At 42.6% G+C, this 20,099-nt stretch overlaps 1 protein-coding gene across 1 annotated transcript in view; it reads left to right on the top strand.

The window, feature by feature from the left end:
- The window catches only part of RAPGEF5 (Rap guanine nucleotide exchange factor 5), a 344,961-nt gene that overhangs the window by 126,784 nt on the left and 198,078 nt on the right, over positions 1 to 20,099 (top strand). Inside the window, exon 5 of the mRNA XM_044292732.1 lies at positions 9,156 to 9,324. Coding sequence (XP_044148667.1) covers positions 9,156 to 9,324 — 169 coding nt within the window. The remainder of the gene's footprint in view (positions 1 to 9,155; positions 9,325 to 20,099) is intronic.

Here is a 20,099-nt window from a genome sequence, read left to right as displayed (position 1 = left end):
TTGAGTCTCAGTATCTGAATAGTGAAGAAAGAAACAGAGGCCACACCCCACGCAATACAGAATTTATTGCACTACAGAAGTATTCTTGTAGAAATTATGTCTTTTGTTATTGATATATATGCAATTCATATGTATAAACAGATACTGTGTAAGCATGTTACATATACAAACATTTTTAAATAAAAACAGTTTAAAGATAAATAAATAGGAATAGACATATTAGGTATCGCCGCATCCGTATCGACCGGCGCTATAAAAATATCACATGACCTAACCCCTCAGGTGAACACCATAAAAAAAAAAAAAAAACTGTGCTAAAATTTTTTTTGGGGGGGGTCACCTTACATTACTAAAAGTGCAACACCAAGTGATCAAAAAGGCATATGCCCCCCAAAATAGTACTACTCGAACTGTCACCTCATCCCTCAAAAAATGAGCCCCTACCTAAGACAATCGCCCAAAAAATAAAAAAAAATATGGCTCTCAGACTATGGAGACACTAAAACATTTTTGTTTGTTTCCAACTGCTTTTGTTGTGTTAAATGTGCAAAAAATAAAAAAAAGTAGACATATTAGGTATCCCAGCGTCCGTAACAACCTGCTTTATAAAAATACCACATGACCTAACCCCTCAGGTGAACACCGTAAAAAAGATGAAACCGTGTCAAAAAAGCTATTTTTTGTCACCTTACATCACAAAAAGTTAAATCGCAAGCGATCAAAAAGTCATATGCACCCCAAAATAGTGCCAATCAAACCGTCATTCATCCCGCAAAAATTATACCCTACCTGAGACAATTGCCCAAAAAATTACAAATAAACATGGCTCTCAGAATATGGAGACACTAAATCATGATATTTTCCATATCATCACCACGACGGCCATACAAGGAGATTGACCCCTATACCTCTGTAGGGGCAGGAAGCAGAGAAGGTTTAAATGCTCCCCTCCCACCACCAAACACCAGTGTTTCCTGTCCCTACAGAGGACAGGGGTAGAGAAGGTCTCCGCAGGCAGCCGCCGTGGAGATGAAGGTCCAGGAGTGGGGAGTCGTGTACCTGCTTCTGCGGGGCCCCCTCCTGTCAGCCTGCGGTCCAGTACCAACGCCGGACGGGGGGGGGGGAAAGGGAGAGACTCGCCTCCGGTTTTATCTGGGGCCTGCTCCCGGTGCACGGAACGCCCGCTGGTTCATTGAAACCATGCCGGCTTGTGCGCCCAAGCGCCGGGCAGCGCTATATAAATTCGTCACTTCCGGGTTGCCGGACGTTCCGGAAGTGACGCGGACGGAGGGGGCCGGTCTCAGAAGGCGGGAGAATTCAAATAGTTTCTCCTACCACAGCGTCCTGCGGTGAGTACATTCCCCTTTCTGGGCTGTGTGTTTCAGGATGTCTGCATCGGACCATACAGAGGCCTCTGCTCTACCGTCTGTAAGTTCCCCATAGGGGAGAGTCTTTTTCTTCCTCTCACCTGGGCTTATTATTAATGAGGATTTTCTTGGCTTTTCCAGACTGCAAAAGATCCTCTGAGAAAACCCAAGAAGTCATTGAAGTGTGTTTCTTGTCTCAAACGACTTCCTGATGACTATCCTAAGAAACTATGCAGGGACTGCATTGCTAAAGTTGTCCGGGAGGAACAACCGTCCCTCATGGACGAGATTAAGTCCATGATGCAGGAGGAGATTAAGTCTTCTTTTGCGACTTTTTCCTCGCTTCAAAAAGAGAAACCTGTGGAGCGGCCCTGTCCTGCGGTCTCAGAGCCCCCCGCTAAACGCCACAAATCGGACGATGACGTCTCATCCGACTCTGAGGTTTATGGGGGTTCAGCTTCCTCCTCTAAACATATGGAGGAAGAGGACAAGCTCTCTGAGCGGGATTTTTCTGAGAGCAGAAGGAAATTTTATTTCTCCTCTGAGGATATGCCCGAGCTCTTAAAAGCCGTCAGAGCTACCATGGGAGTAGAAGAAGTGGCTTCTACACCATCAGTACAGGACGAAATGTTTGGAGGTCTCAGGGTAAAGAAATCCAGAGTCTTCCCCATCAACAAAAACATCAAAGGGATGATTTTGGATGAATGGGCAGATCCGGAGAAGCGGCTAGGTGTCGCCAGATCTTTCCAAAACCGGTTTCTCTTTGATCAGGAAGAAGCAAAGACATTTAATACCATCCCTAAGATTGACGCCCAGGTAGCTAGGGTCAATAAGAAAACCAGCCTACCATTTGAGGATGCTTCTCAGCTCAGAGACCCTCTGGATAGAAAGGCCGACGGCCTGCTGAGAAGATCCTGGGAAGCGGCTATGCTCACTCATAAATCGAACATAGCAGCCACATCTGTCGCTAGATCTATGTTCATCTGGCTCTCTGAGTTAGAGAATAGGGCCTCCAGTGATCCCTCAACAGATGAATTTGTAAGCGCCATTCCCCTGTTAAAATCCGCTACAGCTTTTTTGGCAGACGCCTCCGCGGAGTCGGTACGGTTTTCAGCAAAGGATGCGGGTCTGTCAAATGCAGCTCGCCGGGCCTTGTGGGTGAAGTGCTGGTCGGGGGACAAGGTATCAAAGTCCAGACTATGTGGTATCCCTTTTTCTGGAGAATATATCTTCGGACCTGAACTAGAGAAAATCCTAGAAAGGGCCTCCGATAAAAAGAAGGGTTTTCCGGAGGAAAAGGTCTATAAAAGGAAGTATCCCTTTCGTGCCCCTTCCAACCAGGGTAGTCAATACACCGGTAAAGGCAAATCGGGCCGTTTCAGTTACCCCAAGGGGGGGAGAGGTAGGGCTCCCACTTCTGCCCCCCAAAAAGGAAATGGAAACCAATGACATCGGGGTGGGGGGGAGATTGAGGATGTTTTTTCCCCGCTGGGAGGAAATATCCTCAAACTCCTGGGCTCTGAGGATTGTGAGGTCGGGTTACCGAATACAGTTCTCGGATCCTCCCCCAAAGAGGTTTCTAGTCACCAAGGTGGCAATCCCAGACTCCAATCATCCCATGTACGCGGGCATCCGGGAATTACTCTCAAAAGGGGTAGTGACGGAAGTACCTCAATCCGAAAGGGGAGGGGGTTTCTACTCAAACCTTTTCCTAGTGAAGAAAAAGGAGGGTTCCTACCGCACCATAATAAATTTAAAACGCCTGAACAGATACATCACCTACCAGAAATTCAGGATGGAGACCCTAAGATCTATAGTCCCTCTGCTCCAGAGCAACTCAGTAATGTGCTCGGTCGACCTGACCGACGCCTACTATCATGTACCAATACATCCCAGCTCTCAGCGGTTCTTAAGGTTCGCGGTCAGAGACCGCCAGGGCAAGATTCTTCATTACCAATTTACCTCTCTCCCCTTCGGCATATCCTCGGCCCCTCGAGTTTTTACAAAGCTAATGATCGAGGTAGTGGCTTATCTAAGAAAGGAAGGTCTGACGGTTTTTCCGTACTTGGACGACTTCCTGATTTCAAACAGCTCCGCTCATCTCTTGCTGAAAGACCTAAGCTTCTTCCGTCAAACTCTAGAGGGTCTGGGTTGGCTGATCAACATAAAAAAATCCCAGTTAGATCCGACAACAAAGATCCAGTTCCTGGGGGTTATTCTGGATTCCCAGAAACAGATAACCTGCTTACCTCAGAGCAAGGTACAGGACATCCAGAGGAAGATCTCCATCTTCAACTCAAGGAATCTTTATTCCATCAGAGACTCAATGAGTCTACTGGGGGTCCTCACATCCTGCATTCCATCGGTTCAGTGGTGTCAGATCCACTTTCGAACCCTACAGATGTGGATCCTCAGGGTTTGGGACAGAAGAGAATCTTCCTTAGACCAAAAGGTGATCATCCCTCAAAGAGTAAAGACCTCCCTTCTTTGGTGGAAGGACAAGAAAAAAATTTCCAAGGGGGTGCAGTGGTCAAGGAATCCCTATGCCCAGATCACCACAGACGCAAGCCAGTACGGTTGGGGAGCAAAGGTCGGAGAAGCTTATTACCAGGGAGTCTGGTCCAAATCTTTCAGCCTTCAGTCATCAAATCTCAGAGAATAGATGGCAGTCTGGAAAACTCTAGAGCAGGCAAAGATTCATATTCAGGGCCATCACGTAAGAGTCCTGTCAGACAATACGACAGTGATAAGATATTTAAACCACCAGGGGGGCACAGGTTCGGGCAGCCTACTGGATTTGTCAACAAAAATATTCGCCTGGGCCGAAGCAAACGTCCAGTCAGTATCTGCAATCCACCTGAAGGGGTCTCTGAATGTGGAGGCAGACTACCTAAGCCGGGCGAGAATAGATCACTCGGAATGGTCCTTAAACGAGGACGTCTTCCGGACGATAGTGGACAAGTGGGGGAGTCCTACAATAGATCTTTTTGCCACTCGCGTAAACTCAAAGTTACCAGTTTTTTGTTCCCTACACCCCAGAGACAGCCCGAGGTTTCTGGACGCCTTCTCTTTCAGATGGAACCGAGGTCTCCTTTATGCTTTTCCTCCTCTTCCCTTAATACCAAGGGTGGTACAGAAGATCGTACAAGACGGTACTTCAATCATACTGGTGACACCCTACTGGCCAAAGAGGGGCTGGTTCCCAATCCTGTGGAACCTTGCCAGCGAAGATCCTTGGATCCTGCCAAAGAGACGAGACATACTGCACCAAGGTCCGATCCTACACCCGGACCCGGACTTCCTCAACCTAGCAGCATGGATCCTGAGACCCAGATCCTAAAGAGTCAGGGTCTATCAGACGCAGTAATCTCAACCCTGAAGGCTTCCAAGAAAAAGGTGACCTTTTCAATTTATCTAAAAATCTGGAAGTGTTTCTGCTCATGGGCAGGTTCGCCGTCACCAAATACCTCGGCCCCAAACATCCGAATGATTCTGGATTTTTTACAAAGGGGTTTCGACATGGGATTAAGACCGTCCACACTCAAGGTACAGATATCGGCTCTTAGTTGCTTTTACGACACCGAGCTGGCAGGCCATAGGTGGATAAAACGCTTCATGAAGGCAACAACGAGGCTACGTCCGACCCTAAGACCTCATGTACCCTCCTGGGATCTGGACATCGTCCTGAGGGGGCTATCTCATCCTCCGTTTGAGCCCCTGAGTGACTGCTCCTTGAAGCACAAATCCTACAAGACTGCATTCCTGGTTGCCATCACCTCAGCCAGAAGGATAGGTGAATTACAGGCTCTTTCAATTAGAGAGCCTTACTTACAGGTCCTGGATGACAGGATAGTCCTAAGACTAGACCCGTGTTTTCTACCAAAGGTAGTCTCGAAATTTCATAAGGACCAGGAGATCACCCTTCCTTCCTTATTTGACAACCCAGCTAATGATCAGGAAGCTACCCTTCATTCACTTGACGTCAGACGGGCAGTACTGGATTATTTAGAGACCACTAAAGACTTCAGGAAGTCAGATTGCCTCTTTATCCAGTTTGGAGGAAGAAACAAGGGTCAGAAAGTTTCCAAGTCCTCCATTGCCAGATGGATCAAAGCTACCATCACTTCCTGTTATTCCTTACAGAATCTTTCGGGCCCAGGCAATATCAAAGCCCACTCTACCAGGGCAATGTCTTCTTCTCAGGCAGAAAGAGCGGGTGTCTCCCTAGAGGAGATCTGTAAGGCTGCCACGTGGTCCAGTATACATACCTTTGCCAAACATTATAGGTTGGACCTCTTTAAAAAGACTGATATGGCATTCGGACAAAAAGTCCTTCAGTCTGTGTCCCACCCATGAATTTATATTTGATATACCTCCTTGTATGGCCGTCGTGGTGATGATATGGAAAGCCGGAATTAGTACTTACCGGTAATTCATTTTCCATGAGATCACCACGACGGCCCGTATTTCCCTCCCTATTGTTTATCCGGGGGTTGATATGATGTAATATCTTCTCCTGTTTGTTTATTCTTTCACGTGTGTATCCACTACCCTTTACTCTGATATTTTGGAAGCACTGGTGTTTGGTGGTGGGAGGGGAGCATTTAAACCTTCTCTGCTTCCTGCCCCTACAGAGGTCAGGGGTCAATCTCCTTGTATGGCCGTCGTGGTGATCTCATGGAAAATGAATTACCGGTAAGTACTAATTCCGGCTTTTTTTTTTTTTTAGACAAGATATTATTGTGTAAAACTTTAATTAAAAAGTTTACATATTAGGTATCGCCGCATCTGTAAGAACCTGCTGTATAAAAATATGAAATGACCTAACACCTCAGGTGAACATGGTCAAAATAAAAAAATAAAGTGTGTAAAAAGTTTTTTTGGGTCACCTTACAGCACAAAAAGTGTAATACCAAGCAATCAAAAAGTCATATGCACTCTAAAATAGTACCAAATAGTACCAAGCAATCAGTCATCTCATACTGGAAAAAATGAGCCCCTACATAAGATAGTCACCAAAAATAAAAATAAAAATTATGGCTTTCAAAATATGAAGACACAAAAAAATAATAAAAAAAAAAAATGCTTTATTATGTAAAACTGAAACAAATAACCTCAAAAAGTAGTCATATTTGGTATTGTCTCATCTATAACAACCTGCTCTATAAAAATACCATGTGATCTAACCTGTCAGATAAACACTGTAAATAACAAAAAAATAAAAACGGTGCCAAAACAGCTATTTTTTGTTACCTTGCCTCACAAAAAGTGTAATATAGAGCAACCAAAAATCATATGTACCCTAATATAGTACCAACAAAACTGCCACCTTATCCCGTAGTTTCCAAAATGGGGTCATTTTTTGGGAGTTTCTACTCTAGGGGTAGAAACTACTACTACTCATGGCAGCTTAAAATGATCCCAGTGAAATCTGCCTTCCAAAAACCATATGGCGTTCCTTTCCTTCTGCGCCCTGCCATGTGCCCATACAGCAGTTTGACCACATATGGGGGGTTTCTGTAAACGACAGAATCAGGGCAATAAATAATGAGTTTTGTTTGGCTGTTAACCCTTGCTTTGTTACCGGAAAAGAATGGATTAAAATGGAAAATCTGCCCAAAAAGTGAAATTTCATTTAAATTTTACATTATTTCTTGTGGAACACCTAAAGGGTTAACAAAGTTTGTAAAAATCAGTTTTGAATACCGTGAGGGATGTAGTTTCTAAAATGCGGTCATTTTTGGGTGGTTTCTATTATGTCCTTAAAAAGTGGGTTTTGGAAATGTTCTGAAAAATGTCAAGATTTGCTTCTAAACTTCTAAGCCTTCTAACAGCCCCAAAAAATAAAATGGCATTCACAAAATGATCTAAACATTAAGTAGACATATGGGGAATGTAAAGTAATAACTATTTTTGGAGTTATTACTATCTATAATAAAAGTAGAGAAATGGAAATTTGCTAATTTTTCCAAATTTTTGGTAAATTTGGTATTTTATTTTTTTATAAATAAAAATGAAATTTTTTTACTCAATTTTACCACTGTCATGAAGTACAATATGTGACGGAAAAAACAATCTCAGAATGGCATGGATAAGTAAATCCGTTTAAAAGTTATTACCACATAAAGTGACACATGTCAGATTAGCAAAAAATGGCCTGGGCAAGAATGTGAAAACTGGCCTGGGATTGAAAAGGTTAAAGAACAGGTATAGTAAACTCAAAGTATAAGTGGGATTGAAAACAGTGCCACTAATAATAATAAATATACCGTATATACTCGAGTATAAGACGAGTTTTTTGGCACATATTTTTGTGCTCAAAAAGCCCCCTCGTCTTATACTCGAGTCTCGATTTGGCCGACCCGAAAATGCCACTGCAGCGAGCGGCCCGGCCGGCGCGTGGCTGACGTCACTTAGTAACGCTCCTGCTTCCTGAAGTGGGAGGAGCGTTACTAAGTGATGTCAGTCACGCGCCGGCCAGCCAGCTCCCGCTCGCTGTAGTGCATTAATCGTAATAGTGAGTACAGAGGCCGGACCTGTTATCAATAGGAGAGAGATTGTTTTACACAGGAGTAACATACTTTACACGCAAAGGCAGTTATGTGCGCAGTTTAGGACACGAGGGGACACATAGGGCCATGAGGGGGACCAGCATAAGATGCTATATGTCTTATGCTGCCCCCCCCTCATGGCCCTATGTGTCATAGCACATATCCCCTATAACAGCGTCCTCCACAGATCCACCCCATAACAGCGTCCTCCACAGATCCACCCCATAACAGTGCCATCCACAGGTCCCCATAAGTGTCCTCCACAGATCCCCCATAACACTGTCCTCCACAGATCCCCCACATAACAGCGTCCTCCACAGATCCCCCACATATGCTGCATTTCCCACCTTAGTCTTATAGTCGAGTCAATAATTTTTTTCCATTTTTTGGGGGCAAAATTAGGGGCCTCGGCTTATATTCTGGTCGGCTTATACTCTAGTATATACGGTATGTACCCAACTCCTACCTAGAGTTTTTTAAATGTTCACAAGGCCAGTTCTGGAGCAGAAACACCTTTTCACCCATCATAGTAGCAGTAGCATGAGCTCCTGAATTCTAGAGGAATTTGCTTTCTGTATCCATGTATAAGTCATCTGTCGTAAATAGTTTCAGATGTAATTGCCTAATTCTTCCTGTATGGATTCTTATTTGTAATACTCTTTTTTTGTAGATTTTGTTCTACAAATTGAATTAAAATGTAAAAAAATTAAATCTAATTTTTTAAGCTTTTTCTTTTATAATACTGTAAAGGTTTCAAGTTATCAGATCCATTGTGAGCTTGAGATAATCATAGAAGCATTTCTCAAAAAGCACCAGATTGCTACCACACAGGGAGGGTTTACCACAAACCTCATTGTCTGCCAACTGCTGAGAAGTAATGTTCCCAGGAGAGCCCCTTCATGTTTAATATCCTGCTTGTGTTCATACCCATGTTTGTGACCAAAGACGAACAATCTGCCAGACCATGGCAATTTTTATAGCAGCAGAACTAGTGTGCGCTGATTCTGATGGAGGCAGTGACCTGTCTTCTCACATGATTATTGGCAAGGGCAGAGCTGTGTATAGAGGGTTATTGTCATGATATGGGGAGTAGAGCCCTTTGACCACAATATAAAATGACTGGGGAGCCAAGAAAAATGGGCATGATGTGAGAATCCTGTAATTTTAATTAGGCATGAGCATATTCATTTTTATTTGGCATTTAAATTTCCACTTCTTTATTTCTTATCTCTAACAGTGGACAAGCAGCATTGCTTCCAGGATGGCTTTGTGTTCTACCAGTTTTCCGCAGATGAGTGTGCTGATGCTGTCTGTGAATTTGGAAGAGACAAAGGCTGGCAGATGGGAGTTCAACTCCTAAAACAGCTTGCACCACTTGCTCCATTGACCTCGAATATCTGTGATGTGTAAGTTTTGTGTACCGTACATCAGTTCTTCCAAATGTTGAAGCTGACTAGTCAAAAACTGGCTGAGAGTACTGTCTATTAATGCAGTATGGAACATCCATATTTTATGTGTTTTCATCATGATATAACATATGAGATTCAAAAATCATTGTGTCCTAATATACAATGCATTAGGAAAGTCTTTAGACCTTTTCACTTTTTTCAAATTTTTTATGTTCCTGTCTTGTGCTAAAATAAAACAAAGTCCAAGTTTTTCCCATTATTCTATACTAAATATCCCATAATGACAAAGTGAAAACATAATTTTAGAAATCTTTGCTAATTTATTTAAAAGGAAAAGCTAAAGTATTGCACTGACATAAGTATTCATACCCTTTACTTGGGACTTGGTTTAAGCACCTTTGACAGCAATTACAACCTCTAGTCTTTCTGGGTATGAAACTGCAAGGTTTGCACACCTGGATTTGTAAATTTTCCGCCATTCTTTGCATATCCTCTCAAGCTCTGTCAGGTTGAAGGTTGACCGTGATGGATAGCCATTTTCAGGTTTCTCCAGAGATGCTTGATTGGGTTCAAGTCAGTGCTCTGTCTGGATCCGGCAGGATCTCTCTGCATAAGCTTGAAAGTCTCCATCCATCCCCATTAACTATAATGGGGACCGGCAGAGAGACAGCCACAAACACGAAAAATATGCTGAGAATAGACCAGAAGAAAATTGCTGCGGAAGAAAACTTTTGTCTGGGCTATGTTGTCTTAAGGTTGTTGTCTTGTTGGAAGGTTAACCATTAGCCCAATCTGAAGTCCAGAGCACTCTGGATCAAGTTTTGATTAAGAATATCTCTGTACTTTGCTCCATTCAATTTTCTCTCAACCATGACCAGTCACCCTGTCCCAGCCACTGAAAAACACCCCCACAGCATGATGCTGCCACCACCATGCTTCACTGTTGAGATGTATTGGGCAGGTGATAAGCAGTACCTGGTTTCCTTCAGAAATGACACTTGAAGTTGAGGCCAAAAAGCTCAATCTTGGTTTCATGAGACTAGAGAATCTTGTTTCTCATAGTCTGAGAGTCATTTAGGTGCTTTTTGGAAACTCCAGACAGTCTTTAATGTGTCTTTTGCTGAAGAGAGGCTTCTTCTGGCCCTCTGCCAAAATGCTCAGATTGGTGGAACTATGTAGTGATAATTAACCTTCTGGAAGTTTACCCTTCTGCACACAGGATCTTTGGAGCTCAGCAAGAGTGGCCCTTGGGTTCTTAGTCACCTCACTTCTCCCCTGCTTACTTAGTTTGGTGGGGGGCCAGCTCTAGGAAGAGTCCTGGTTGTTCCAAACCTCTTTCATTTAAGAATTATGGAGGCCACTGTGATCTCCTGTGAACTCTCAGTGCAGTAGAATTTGTATGTACCTTCTCCAGATCTGTGCCTCCATGCAATCCTGTCTTTGGGCTCTACAGACAGTTCTTTCCTCCTCATGACTTGTATTTTTCTCTGATATAAATTGTCAGCTGTTATATAGACTGGGCTGTGGCTTTCCAAATCATGTCCAGTAAACTGAATTTACCACAGGTGGTCTCCAGTCAAGGCGTAGAAACTGGGGATTTGCTCTGGTAGTTAGGATTAGCAGGTGCAGCACAGAGGCAAAGTACAAGTTCTTGGTTCAAAACATCAGTGTTTATTCACACGTGAAAGCAAAATAAAAACGAAAGTTGCTTGGTGATCACACACATAAAAAGTTCATATACAAAAGCAGCCTGGTTGCCCTCACAGGGGTCTGAGCCCTCCAGCCCGGCTCAAGCTGCAGATCCCAACACAGCCCTCAGATCACAGCACACAGACCTCCTGAGCTCCACTGTCATATGGAGGTAATCCTTCCCACCTGGCAGTGCTGGCTGTTTTTTTTTGCCTGGCAAAACCCGGCCTGGAACATGGGGAGTAGTCACCCACCCAGCACTTTGACTACTCCCAGTAAGAGCCATCCCGGATCAGCAGACACATAAAAACTGGCTCTTACTCCACCGCTCCACCGAGGCCAGGAACCTCGGTGACACTTACCTATCATCCACGATGATTCCTTGTACCTTCTTACAAGACATACCAAAGATGATCCAGAAAAATGTAAGGGCCCCCCCAGACCTAAATTTCAAGTGTCATAGCAAAAGTTTGAATGTGTCCATGCTAGTTTGATATGTCCATGCAAAAAATGTTATACATTTACAAAAATTTCTTATATTCTGTTTTCACTTTTTTCATTATGGGGTATTGAGTGCATATTGATTGGGGGAAAACTTTTATTTTAATTTTAGCATAGCATAAGGCCGTAACTTAAAATGTGAAAAGAGTGAAAGGGTATGAATACTTTCTGAATGCTCTGTATACTGCCACTAAGAAAAGTGGGTGGCTAAGGACAGATGAAACCATGTGCAACTTTTATTTAGTTTGTCAGAGAAAATAATTTTGTATATGCAGATTAGTTGTTGTAATTTTGCATTTTCAGAGTGGACTGAGAAGTTGGTGTCTTGATCCCGCTGTCTTTCATAACTATGTGAGCAGCTAAAAAATATGTTTTCAGCTCTCCTGAAACATCTATTCTAGTAACCATGTGCAGTCTCTGTGAAATACCAATGCTGGAGCAAAATTTCTCGTAACTTTGCATTCTGCTGCTTCTTTGTTATTCCTCCTAATGATTCATGAATAAATTGACAACTGGATAGTTGGGAGTCTGTCCCTATACACTGACATTGTCCAGTCCCTTTGACAAGAAAAACGGTAGCAGCAGTTATCACTGTATTCATATACGGTATAAATAATAGAGGGACTTCACAACACGAAGTTATGAGAAAAGTGCTCCAGAAATGTTATTTCATGCTGAAGTATTTACTAAAACCTGGCCTGGTGAAAGGCCCTCTTTATAAGGAAGTGATATCATGCTAGTGTAGTACTAGAAATAAAGAGCACAGCATTGAAGGTGCCTTCTGTTAAAACAATTGAAAAGAAGCTGATAAAAACTGATGCTTTCGGGAGACAGCAGTAAGTTATACCATTCTAGACTTCTGTAACTTGTAGCTGCAATACAAGGACAGTAGTACTGCCACTGCACTGGTGACATTTAGCTGTATTGTTGATTAATATCTTTTCTGATCTCCGAGGTGGCTCAGACTGAGCAGTTGTCACCATCTTATAACTTTCCCTTTCTTCTTGCACTCTGAAAAGCCAGGGCCGATGGTCAGTGGGCTACCCGAGCCCTCCTCATGGCCGCCAGCTTGATGGGGTAATAAAATACATTACAAAAAGTGTCATTAAGGACATTTTAACAAAGTGTTCTCAAAAGTTTAGTTACTTTTTAACATGTTAACCATCAGGTTTAGCTCGGCTACATCTGTACTTGTGTTGCCCTGCCTTCTGTTAATTTGGACCCGCCTACAGCATGGGACCTCTTTTAGGTTTTTTTCAGGGCCATTTTAAGTTCTCAATCTGCCCCTGGGAACAGCGATGTCTCAGAATGGCATTTGGCAAAGTTGTGTCCGTAATATCATTAGGGTTGAGTTGGGTGTTGATATATGTGAGGAATGAAACGTTCTTTTTATTTGGTGTGAACTGATGGAGGAAATGAATTAGCTTTAAGTAAGAGGTTTTCATCACTGCACAATCGACTCCCTTTTAGAGCATCACAGTAATAAATTCAGCTCTAAAGACAAATGAATCTTCAAATATAAAGGCATGTAAACCAAGCCCGGATATAGCAGCAGTAAAGTGCCTGCAGTAGATCACATTAACGTCACAGACATGAGTGCATTAAAGTGACTGTCTGGATGTTATTTGCCTCATGTAGAGATGGCGCATTGAAAACGAAATGAGATGTCTCTGTAAAGAGCAAGCTGTTAGCTTTCTGTCTGATGAAAGCCTCATTACGTATACATAGCAATTTGGGTGTCTAATGCAAAAGAAAAATGCTGAAATACAAAGCTATGTTGCCTAAATGGCAGCATCAAAAGCCCATATTTCCTGAATGACAGGTTTGCACCCTCAACCTGTACTCACCTCTCCACTTTCTAGTAATATATGTCTCGTGTTTGTCTCCAAACATAACATAGCCATATGGTATGTACACAAGTGACAGGTGCTTGTTTGCAATGCATATATCATACTGTATGAATCTTCTCGAAGCTACATAGAATTAGTTGATATAGGCTGCTAACATCTGCCTGATTTATTTGCTTACATTCCCCCTTTGTGTTGCTCATAGTGATGTCAGGATATAGATTAGGTGTATGGCTAGTTAAAGGGATCGTGTGAGTTTATTTTTTAAAGGCAATTAAGATATTAACATTAAATAAATAAATATATATATATATATATATATATATACACACACACAGTGGATATAAAAAGTCTACATACCCCTGTTAAAATGTCAGGTTTCTGTGCTGTAAAAAAAAATGAGACAAAGATAAATCATTTCAGAACTTTTTCCACCTTTTAATGTGACCTATAAACTGTACCACTCAATTGAAAAACAAACTGAGATATTTTAGGTGGAGGGAAGAAAAAAAAATCTATATATATAATGTGGTTGCATAAGTGTGCACACCCTCTTATAACTGGGGATGTAGCTGTGTTCAGAATTAAGCAATCACATTAAAAATCATGTTAAATAGGAGTCAGCATACACCTGCCATCATTTAAAGTGCCTCTGATGAACCCCAAATAAAGTTCAGCTGCTCTAGTTGGTCTTTCCTGAAATTTTCTTAGTCGCATCCTACAGTATAAGCCATGGTCCACAGAGAGCTTCCAAATCATCAGAGGGATATCATTGTTAAAAGGTATCAGCCAGGAGAAGGGTACAAGAGAATTTCCAAGGCATTAGATATACCATGGAACACAGTGAAGACAGTCATCATCAAGTGGAGAAAATATGACACAACAGTGATATCACCAAGAACTGGACGTCCCTCCAAAATTGATGAAAAGACGAGAAGAAAACTGGTCTGGGAGGCTACCAAGAGGCCTACAGCAACATTAAAGGAGCTGCAGTAATATCTGGCAAGTACTGGCTGTGTGGTACATGTGACAGCAATCTCCCATTTTCTTCATATGTCTGGGCTATGGGGTAGAGTTGCATGATGAAAGCTTTTTCTTACGAAGAAAAACATCCAAGCCAGGCTACATTTAGCAAAAACACATCTGAAGTCTCCGAAAAGCATGTGGGAAAAGGTGTTATGGTCTGATGAAACCAGGGTTGAACTTTTTGGCCATAATTCCAAGAGATATGTTTGGCGCAAAAACAACACAGCACATCACCAAAAGAACACCATACCCACAGTGAAGCAGCATCATGCTTTGGGGCTGTTGTTCTTCAGCTGGAACTGGGGCCTTAGTTAAGCTAGAGGGATTATGAACAGATCCAAATACCAGTCAATATTGGCACAAAACCTTCAGGCTTCTGCTGGAAAGCTGAACATGAAGAGGAACTTCATCTTTCAGCATGACAACGACCCAAAGCATACATCTAAATCAACAAAGAAATGGCAGAAGAAGATTAAAGTTTTGGAATGGCCCAGCCAGAGCCCAGACCTGAATCCAATTGAAAATCTGTGCGGTGATCTGAAGAGGGCTGTGCACAGGAGATGCCCTCGCAATCTGACACATTGCAAAGAAGAGTGGGCAAATCTTGCCAAGTCAAAATATGCCATGCTGATAGACCCATACCCAAAAAGACTGAGTGCTGTAATAAAATCAAAAGGTGCTTCAACATTAGTTTAAGGGTGTGCACACTTATGCAACCATATTATTTTATTTTTATATTTTTTCTTCCCTCTACCTAAAAGATTTCAGTTTGTTTTTCAATTGCATTGTACAGTTTATAGGTCACATTAAAGGTGGAAAAAGTTCTGAAAGGATTTATCTTTGTCTCATTTTTTTATAGCACAGAAACCTGACATTTTAACAGGGGTGTGTAGACTTTTTATATCCACTGTATATATAGTAAGAAGGTACAAGGAATCATTGTGGATGATGGGTATGTGTCACCGAGGTTCCTGGCCTCGGTGGAGTAAAAGCCAGTTTTCATGTGTCAGCAGCAGTTGCTGTTTGACACTTTGCTATTTAGTATGACTGTAAATCGCTGATCCGGGGCAGCTCTTACTGGGAGTAGTCAAAGTTCTGGGTGGGTGACTACTCCCCACGTTCCAGGCCGGGTTTTGTCAGGCCTATAAAAACAGCCGACATGATCCCAAATGCTAGTCAATGAGGACGGACACGTTTTCCTTGACACAATCTGCCACAATAGAAAAATGATCCGTCCTTCATTGACTTTCAATGGAGTTCATGACGGATCTGTCTTGGCTGTGTTAAAGATAATACAACCGGATCTGTTCATAACGGAAGCAGATGGTTTTATTATCAGTAACTGAAGCGTTTTTGCTGAACCCTGCCAGATCCAGTAAAAACGCTAGTGTGAAAGTAGCCTAAGATGGCTTTACACACACACAGATTTCTGACCAGTCAGACCATTCTCACAGAGGATGAAATTTGTTTGTTCGTTGGGTAATAGCCCTTTACATGGGCCAGTTATCGAATGTGAGCTTTCATACAAATATTCATTACCAATAATTGTCCCTCAGACTGATATCTGTCTGATTGGGCAGAAACTGATCATAAATTTGTATGTGTAAAAATGAAAATAACATGACTAAAGGCAATGAGATTACTCTTCACCTCAGTCTTTACGTTTCAAAGATACAAATGTCAAATTACTCATAGGCTTTGCTGTGTAACATAAGGCTCCTGTAACATGGGCAGATTTTCAGCCCGGTAATGAACGCAATTGACTATACTACATGTTAACTGGCGCTCGTTAAACATGGAGCAATTATCTCTGGTATAGGGAGAACTATAGTGTTAACATTTGTCTCCATATAGATGATAATTGGCTCATGTAAATGGCATTAATTGAGTGCTGATGGACATACTGTATCCTTGATCGGGGCTCCTTTAACAGGCATAAAATCCTCATACAGCTTTCAGTGGTCAGCAATGCATCCCCGGTTTACATGGGGCAATGTAGTACCGGAAAACAATGATTTTGGATGCCACGTAAAAGATCCACAAAAGCTTGTTTGCTGGGTGATTGGTAACACGTTAATAAAGAGGACCTTTCACCGATTATGACAATGTGAACTAACTATACAGACATGGAGAGCGGCGCCCGGGGATCTCACTGCACTTACTATTATCCCTAGGCGCCGCTCCGTTCTCCTGCTATGCCCTCCGGTATGTTCGGTCACAAAGTTATGGTAGGCGGAGTCTGCCCTTGTTCTGCTGTAGCGCTGGCCAATCGCAGCGCAGAGCTCACAGTCTGGGAGGTTATTTTCTCCCAGGCTGTGAGCTCTGCAATGCGATTGGCCAGCGCTACAGCAGAACAAGGGCAGACTCCGCCTATCATAACTTAGTGACTGAAATCTCCGCCTACTATAACTTAGTGAGCGAAGATACCGGAGGGCATAGCGGGAGAACTGAGCGGCGCCCAGGGATAATAGTAAGTGCAGTGAGATCCCCGGGCGCCGCTCTCCATGTCAGCATACTTAGTTCACATTGTCATAATCGGTGAAAGGTCCTCTTTAATGACGTTTGTACAGATGTTCATTCCCGATCATGGTCCCATGTGAAAGGGCACTTAGAAATACAGTCCTATACTGTAGTCAGTAGATATCTAACTTTTGGAGGCTGGTGCATCTCAGATAGAGTAAAGTAAGGATGATATGTATTATTTGTCTTTTTGTTTTTACTACATACACATACTGTGTTCTGTTGAAACACATAATTGGAATTCCTTGGTTAGTTCTCAGATCAGTTTGTTCTGTTGTGTATTTTTTTTTATTCATCCATAGTGCACCAGTTGCAGAACTTTTCCATGTACAACCATAAAGCAAATTAGGAATCTGCCCTTGACTCTTTCAAATGGGACTTTGCATGTTTTATAGGAAAGTCAGAGTTGCTGGGAAAGATGAAGGAGAGGGGAGAGGGACAAAGGTTACAAGTTATTTTGCCAGTCTCCTGATTGGGTACGGTAATTCATCCATGTTGATAATTCAGGATAATACATCTATTTGCAAAAATGCTGTCATTTAAAGACCTGTCCGGGTGACTGATTCCCTTTCATTTTCTGAATTCTGCTCATGCTAATACATATTTTCCAGAACTGTGTTCTCTACTTTGTGTTATTTTTTATAAGAATATACACCTGCAGTGTCTAGAGCCAATTGTGTAGCAACAGCCATGTGACAAGGTGACTCCTGTATCTGTGGTTAGCTTTTAGTCTAATTAGGTGGTCACCTTGCTGAGGAAATCATGAAATCCTTTTCCCTTTAAAATTATGCAGACGCATACAGTATAGTCCTGTAGCATGTCTTTCATTCATTCACACGTCACTAAACAAGGATAGCAGGAACATCCTGGTAAAAAAGCCATTGAGAAAAACATAGCTGCAGTGCTCACAAAAGAGCAAGCTTTTATTTTAGCACAGTTTTCAAGTGCAATTATGTCGCTTGGGAGCCCGCTCTGATTCCCAGACTAGTGGCCCATCACATGCAATAGTAATGCTACATACCCCCTACTGTGGCTGCATCATGGAAAATAAGCTGTGTGCTAGGGGCAGACGTTAAAATGTGATGCCCCCAATGAGATAACTTATTTGAGGCTGGGTCTCCATTGGGCAGCCATGATGTGGTGGCTAATGGCCACACAAATGTGATGGTGGTGCCACTGCAAAAAAAACAAATTTTTGTGGTTGTTGATGTCCGCCGGTGAGAGAAATTGAAGCCGCCCCATGGAGATCCAGCCTAACCATGAAAACTATTCTAAGCTTGTAATTTTCTCAGGGTCCAATATCCATTTACTCTACGTAATATAGGTCTTCATATGAGGCTTGAAATCTCTTATTCCCTCATTACAGCCATAGACTTAAGGTGGATTTAGACGGGATGACTCTGCTGCCGATTGTCGGGAGGTAAACGTTCCTTCCAAACAATCGGCTGCTCATTCAGTGAAGAAGACTGCTGCATTTACATGCAGCGATCTCTTTCACTATATGAGGACGAGGGGTGGCTATTGTGATTTCCTCGTCCTCATAAAGATTGGTTTCTGATCGCTGTTTAGACCAAGCAATCTGCTGCCCAGAAACTAAAATCAGTGGTGCCTGCATGAACGACAGGATCACCTCGTTCATCGGGTGATCGGCGGAACATTTACAAAAGCAGATTGTTGGGAACGACACGACTGATTATTTGGGCGATTATTGGCTTGTGTAAATACAGCTTTAACTGTAAGAAATTAGGAACGTGGAGGGAATACAAATGTATACAGCTGTTTTTTTAATTCTGATAGCGGAAGCAGTGTATTTAGACTTTTGCACGAAGTAAATGGAGCTCTGACTCCTAAAAGAAAATACATTTGGATCTGTGTTCCTCTTTTATTTGGGAAACACTTGTGAAATAAAAATTGAAATGTTAGTTAATCAGGCAGCCCCTTTTAGAATTTCCCCACCTCATCGATCACATGGTCGTCTCGAGTCCTGCTGTCTACAACCCCAGCAAAATAGCTGTCCTCAGCCATGCACGGTCTCTGCACGGGAAAGGGGTGATCACGTGTGCTCATCATTCAGATAAATGGCTGTTCATTAAAACATGAATGGTTACAAAGCGTTTGCTTGTTTGATGCTTGATTACTGTGCAGTTTCCACAAGACAAGGATTAGGAACGGCTGTTCTTATGAACTTCGCATTCAGCCAGTCATCGGCTTCTGTAAAAGGGGTTCAAGGGTAGATACACAAGGTAGGTTGATGCAGGGATTTGCATCCATGTGCTTGTCACCAAAACAACCTCATTCAGATGAATAGAACTGATTATCATCCACAGAAATCTGCCAAGTTTAAATATAGCCTTTAGAGGGAAACATCCAATTGCATGTAGCCTATAGACAAACCATATCACTGAGGATTGGAAGGGATAGGCATATAAAATTTGCCGTAGCTTTTATTGGTATGCTTTAAAAGTTGTTCTAGAAAATAAACAAATAGACAAAATATACAATTAAAAACTCTCTGTAAAGGGATAGCAGAAATTCAGTAGACCAGACTGGTGATACGGTACAAGCCATTCCCTGCAGCAAAGTTGGTATGACCTATATGATCACAGGCTGCGTAGTTGTCTGCTATGGCCAGGGATGCAACAACTGTGCCCTTGAAAACAATTGCAAACAAATCCAAGTTTGCAGTTTAAATCTCTTCCTGAGATTGTAGAGCAAAGTTTCCAGTGACACCAATTATGCAGAGTAGAGGCAATTGGGATTTTATAAACCTGGATTACCCCCACCTTTTCTTAAATGATTGTCATAGTGGAGTAAACCACCATACAGTGTGTGGAAATCACTCTCGGTTAAGATCACACAGAGCGCTGCACTTAGCAGATACGCAGCAGCAAGTACAACCTACGGAAGCCCTCGCCCTGATCCCTGCAGGTTATCTGAGGCAACACTCGGGGTGACTCCTGACTACTGCTGCTGCAGACAACTGCTTTTTACATACTGTAACCCTCACAGACAGTGTAGGAAAGATAAAATGAATTGACCCTACGCGTTTCTATATCCCTACATCATCAGGGGTCTGTTGTGTACATAAGTAGTGCCATAACACCCTGGTTCATGGTTTCAAGCATCAGTCGTATACCCAGAGAGTGCAGTATGGCTCTGATAGTGGCCATGTACGGCGCTGTCCTGACG

The sequence above is a fragment of the Bufo gargarizans genome, chromosome 5, assembly GCF_014858855.1.
Source record: "Bufo gargarizans isolate SCDJY-AF-19 chromosome 5, ASM1485885v1, whole genome shotgun sequence".
NCBI classification, from domain to species: Eukaryota; Metazoa; Chordata; class Amphibia; order Anura; family Bufonidae; genus Bufo; species Bufo gargarizans.
Note: the sequence above shows the minus strand (reverse complement) of the source record. Positions and strands in the feature narration are given on the sequence as shown.